Below are 5,314 nucleotides of genomic sequence, written 5' to 3'. Positions count from 1 at the left end.
TTTTGCTCACGGGACTCCGCAGCTTGGAGAGAGCATTGGTGAAGACATCAGGACAGTTCCAACTAGTATGTCCACTCAACCTTGCCGCCACCACCCCCTTACTACAGCCCCTCTTCTCATACAGCTTTCGTCCACATAGGTTCCCATTTATCTGCAGTGCACCTTTTTGGACTGGTCTTAGTTTCCCATCAGCAGCAAAGCCCACGGATCGTCCCCCTATTCCGTCCTATTCCCTAGCTCAGCTCCACACTTCTGATATCCAGTCTGTTCAATTCTGGCCAAGACACGGTTCCCGTAGCCTCACCTTCAACCCAGGAAGAATCACACTTCAAAACTGCCCCAACACAACTCTTCGCGTAAAAGTGATCTGTTTCCTCTTGACCTCTTCTTAAACTTAATTATTTTAGCCTGACGGGTCACAACTTCGCTATCGTTTCTTTTTCGCATTTAAGATCGTAAGAACATCAGAGAAGCCAGTGTTGGATCAGGCCAGTGGCCCATCCAGTCCAACACTCTGTGTCACACAGTGGCCAGAAATACCAGGTGCCATCAGGAGGTCCAGCAGTGGGGCCAGGGCACTAGAAGCCCTCCCACTGTTGCCCCCCCCCCAAGCACCAAGACTACAGAGCATCCCTTGCCCCAGACCGAGAGTTCCTATCTATCCCTTGTGGCTAAGAGCCACCGAGGGACCTCTGCTCCATCTGTTGATCTAATTCCCTCTTGAAACCGTCCCTGCTTGTAGCCGCCACCACTTCCTGTGGCAGTGAATTCCGCGTGTTAATCACTCTTTGAGTGAAGGACTTCCTTTTATCTGTTCTAATGAAGTAGTACTTCCTTTTATCTGTGCTAAAACAGATAATTCATTGCAAGTTGTCTTCGCTGCTCTTCGTAACAGGCATCCCATTCTACACAGATGCTCAGAAGTACAAGGACACCTGTTCTTCTCTTACCAAGACATCCGACAGCCAAGTGAATTCTTGCACACACCCCGCACTGTCAGCTCATCTAACCGCTACTAACCAAAACACTTCCAATTTTAACCTTGCTACTAATAGGCAAAGTGTTAAGTTCTACATTTAAGTTTGAACCCAAATTCAGGAACTACAGATCACGAGTAGTCAAGCTTATGACAACTCAAGACCAAGGCCCTTCCTGCACCAGAGATTTCCCAGAGGCTACGGCATTTATCATCCAATTGAGGACCTTTTCATCTATTTTTGCACAGAAATTTGCCTACAAACAATGCTGAAAAAGCCTATTTCTGACAAACACACATACATGCCCCAAAAGAAGTAAAGATGAGTGCTGCCTCCAGTTTTTGTCTTCCAGTTCTATTAAAAAGTCTGTCACAGGGGGAACTTAGGTCACTGAAAGAGCTTTAATTGATGCACCGAACGACACAACCAGAGCCCCTGTTACCTTGTACTCTGGATTCTGGATTACTGGCGGTTCCCACTCCCCATCCATCTCTTCATCCCAGTCCTCGGGCTTCTTGGCGTCAGGATCGGGAATATGCTCTGGTTTATCCCAGTCCTGTCGAGAAAATGGAAAAGTATGTTAGAGAAACTGTGAAGTTCTAAAAGTATCATTTCAATCCAAAAAAAGGCTTAGTTTCACACATTTATGGAATTCTTTTGGGGCAAGACTTAAGGAAACATCTAATGTATCAATCTGTTTGGAATAAAGAATGTAGCCGCGGACTATCAGATGATACTGGGTCCTCCGTTGGGGCCACATCGCCGTTTCAAAATCATAGATGTATGCATGAACTCCTTTAAATTAATTTCGCACTGGTATCTCACCCCTAAAAAGTGAGCTCACACTTCCAAAGCAATTAGCCCAAAACGTTGGAAAAATTGTGGGAAAATAGGAAGTTGCCTTCATTGTTGGATCTCCTGCCCCAAGATCGCCCCCTTTTGGGAGTCTGTTCTAATAAAGGTTAAATCCATTACAAATCTGGACCTTACTCTCACGCCAGAGCATTTGCTCTTGGGAGACTGGAAATCCTTGACGTGCACTTATTCAATAAGAGAAAGGGTGTCTCTATTAATGTACGCAGCAAGAAACACTATTGCCCTAGCCCAGAAGTCATCACAACCACCTACAATCTCACCATGGCATCAAAAACTTTGGAAATTACATATCTATCATGGTGAAGCTCACAGATAGATAATCTCATAAGGCCACTCTATAAATGGATGGTGCGACTTCATTTGGAATACTGTGTGCAGTTCTGGTCACCACACCTCAAAAAGGATATTATAGCATTGGGAAAAGTGCTGATAAAGGGCAACTAGAATGATAAAAGGGTTGGCACACTTTCCCTATGAAGAAAGGGGCTCTTTAGCTTGGAGAAACGACGGCTGAGGGGTGACATGATCGACGTTTATAAGATTATGCCTGGGATAGAGCAGGTCAAGAAAGAGGTACCTTTCTCCCTTTCTCACAAGAGAAGAACTCGTGGGCACTCGTGGGCTGAGCGGTCGGGTTAGAACGGACCTCCTGAGGGCACCTGATATTTTTGGCCACTGTGTGACACAGGGTGCTAGACTGGATGGGCCACTGGCGTGATCCAAAATGGGCCTCTGTTATGTTCTTACAAGAGGGAATTGGATAAACATATCGAGCTGAAGTCCATCAGTGTCTATTAGCCACAAGGTATAGATAGGAACTCTGGGGCAAGGGATGCTCTGTATTCTTGGTGCTTTGGGGGGGCAACAGTGGGAGGGCTCCTAGTGCCCTGGCCCCACTGCTGGACCTCCTGATGGCACTGGTATTTCTGGCCACTGTGTGACACAGAGTGTTGGACTGGATGGGCCTTTGGCCTGATCCAACATTGGCGTCTCTTGTGTTCTTATGGATACCATTCTTAAGCCCTCTAGACAGTCTTGTTTCTCCTCTATATGGCTATCTCTACTGGAATGTTTGCTGTCTCAAGGGGAAATTCCCCATCTGGTAGTTGATCTTGGAATATAATGTTTTTATGTCTTACAAAGTGATTACACAGCTTTAATTCAATACAGATCAGTTAGACTGATTACTGTTTACTTACCCAGTCACCTGGCACGTTGTTCTGTGTTTTGTTTTACGCATTGTATGTATTCTATTCTATTCGATCACACTGTATGTATGGTGTCGCTTGGTGTCGCCAGTTTGGTGTAGTGGTTAAGTGTGCGGACTCTAATCTGGGAGAACCGGGTTTGATTCCCCACTCCTCCACTTGCACCTGCTAATGTGACCTTGGGTCAGTCACAAGCTCTGGCACAGCTGTTCCTGAAAGAGCAGTTTCTGTCAGAGTTCTCTCAGCCCCACCCACCTCACAGGGTGTCTGTTGTGGGGAGGGGAAGCGAAAGGCGTTCGTAAGCCGCTCTGAGACTCCTTTGGGTAGTGAAGGGCGGGGTATAAATCCAATCTCTTCTTCTTCTTCTTCTCTTATTTCTCAATAAAATGTTAATTGTAAAAAAATAAAGTTGTTTCTTGGACAGAATTTACAATGGTGATCTTCCGCATCTACCCACAGCAGACATTGTGGACGCTGGGCCTCTGTTGACTCCCCCCACCCGACAAGCTTCCTGGGGCATAAACATTTTCCCGTTAAGTTCTCCCTGAAGTGCCATGTCTGTGAGCGACCCCGAATCACCAGCACGGCCCTCCACTAACCTCGGGCTTTGTGTCCTCTGGGTCGTCTATCTTTGCCCTTTCATCCCAGTCGTCTGGCTTCTTCGCCTCTGGGTCTTTGATTTTCTTGGGGGGCAGGAAATCCCAGTCGTCCTCCAAGTTCCCAGACTCCACTTTGCTGTTGTCGATCTTCACCTCGTACGTGTTGTCGGGCCGTACAATGAGGGTGTAGAGATGGCTGAATTCGTCATCCTGCCAAACAAAGCACAACACCCGGCTTAGTTACGAGATGAGCGACCGATCCCCCCCTTCCCCCCCCAAGAGCCATTTCCACCCTCCAAGAACACCAGGAAGCTCCAAGCACTGTTAGGGAAGACTTTCCATCAGAGACTCACTTTACAACGGATGTCCTTATTGATCAAGACATTTTTGCCTTTGTAGTTGAAGATCACGTGCACTTTCTTGGTGCCGGGGCCGCAGATATCAGGACCTACATCGGAGACAAAAGCTCTGTCAGAAAACTCCACTGGATCAAGACCGTCGCCAGAAGACCGAATCATCAGCTGCCATCAAGTCTCCGGCCACCTCCAACCTAGGAGGGCCGTCGCAAGCCATCCACTGAGATCCAGCCTGCCCCCCCTGCCCCCCACGCAGGGAAGCCCCAAAGCACCGGACCGGGGTCCCCACTGCAATGTGGAGTCTTGTGAGCAAAAATCCTACTTTACGAGCTACAGACATTAAAGTTGTGAGCGAGCGATTTGGCTACTGCATAAATCAGTTTGTTCCGGAGCTCTCCTTCCTGAGCTGAGACACAAATGTGTGAGCCGGAGGCTAAAAAACTACGAGCTAGCTCACACTCACTCAGCCTAGAGGGAACACTGGTCCCCAGCCTCTCGGTGCTTGCGGGCCTCTTTGCAATTCCGACATCACACGGCAGGTGAAGTCACACAGAAGCTGCTTCAAAATGGCCACCGGAGGAGAGGAACCTGGCCACACAGCGATTATGATCTTTTGGTGCTGTGGTGGCAGCTACTGCCGAAGTAACGTTTTTAAAAATCTGCCCAGCCAATCAAACCTCCCCGGGTCACTCAGAAGCCTGACCTGACCCCGCCCGCTTTCTACAAGCACTGGTGGGAACCAGGCAAGGTTCTGGCGAGCACCATGGGCCCCATGGGCACCGTGTTGGGGAACCCTGCATTAGACCTGGGAGTGCTGACACACTGGCCTTCCACAATCTCCATCCACTGGGAAAGTGCCAACAGGCAATACCAAACCTCACTTGTGTCTTTCAAAGCCAACCCCTAACCCACCTGCTGTGTAATCACAGAGGCTTGTTCAAATCTGCCGCATGCGTGCAGTGGACACACCATGTAATTCTGCACCAAAGCAGGACAGGGTTATTGATTCACCAAACTGGCTATTGGTTACTATACAGCAGGGGTGTCGAACTCATTTGTTATGAGGACTGGATCTGACATAAATTGAGACCTTGTTGGGCTGGGCCATGTGTGTCACAAAATGTAATGCCAGGTAGCAGATATATATATATATATATATATATATATAAACTTTATAAAGGACACAAACACATTCGAACTCATTTGTTATGAGGACTGGATCTGACATAAATTGAGACCTTGTTGGGCTGGGCCATGTGTGTCACAAAATGTAATGCCAGGTAGCAGATATATATATA

At 47.7% G+C, this 5,314-nt stretch overlaps 1 protein-coding gene across 1 annotated transcript in view; it reads right to left on the bottom strand.

The window, feature by feature from the left end:
- Window positions 1-1,419: 1,419 nt before the first annotated feature.
- LOC107107017 (calreticulin-like) overlaps window positions 1,420-5,314 on the bottom strand; it is a gene marked incomplete at both ends in the record, with an annotated part of 6,190 nt that continues 2,295 nt past the window's right edge. Inside the window, 3 exons of the mRNA XM_015407229.1 lie at window positions 1,420-1,533; window positions 3,661-3,870; window positions 4,014-4,108. Of these exons, the coding sequence (XP_015262715.1) occupies window positions 1,420-1,533; window positions 3,661-3,870; window positions 4,014-4,108 (419 nt within the window). The remainder of the gene's footprint in view (window positions 1,534-3,660; window positions 3,871-4,013; window positions 4,109-5,314) is intronic.

The sequence above is a fragment of the Gekko japonicus genome, unplaced genomic scaffold, assembly GCF_001447785.1.
Source record: "Gekko japonicus isolate JY-2015 unplaced genomic scaffold, Gekko_japonicus_V1.1 scaffold8634, whole genome shotgun sequence".
Lineage (NCBI taxonomy): Eukaryota > Metazoa > Chordata > Lepidosauria > Squamata > Gekkonidae > Gekko > Gekko japonicus.
Note: the sequence above shows the minus strand (reverse complement) of the source record. Positions and strands in the feature narration are given on the sequence as shown.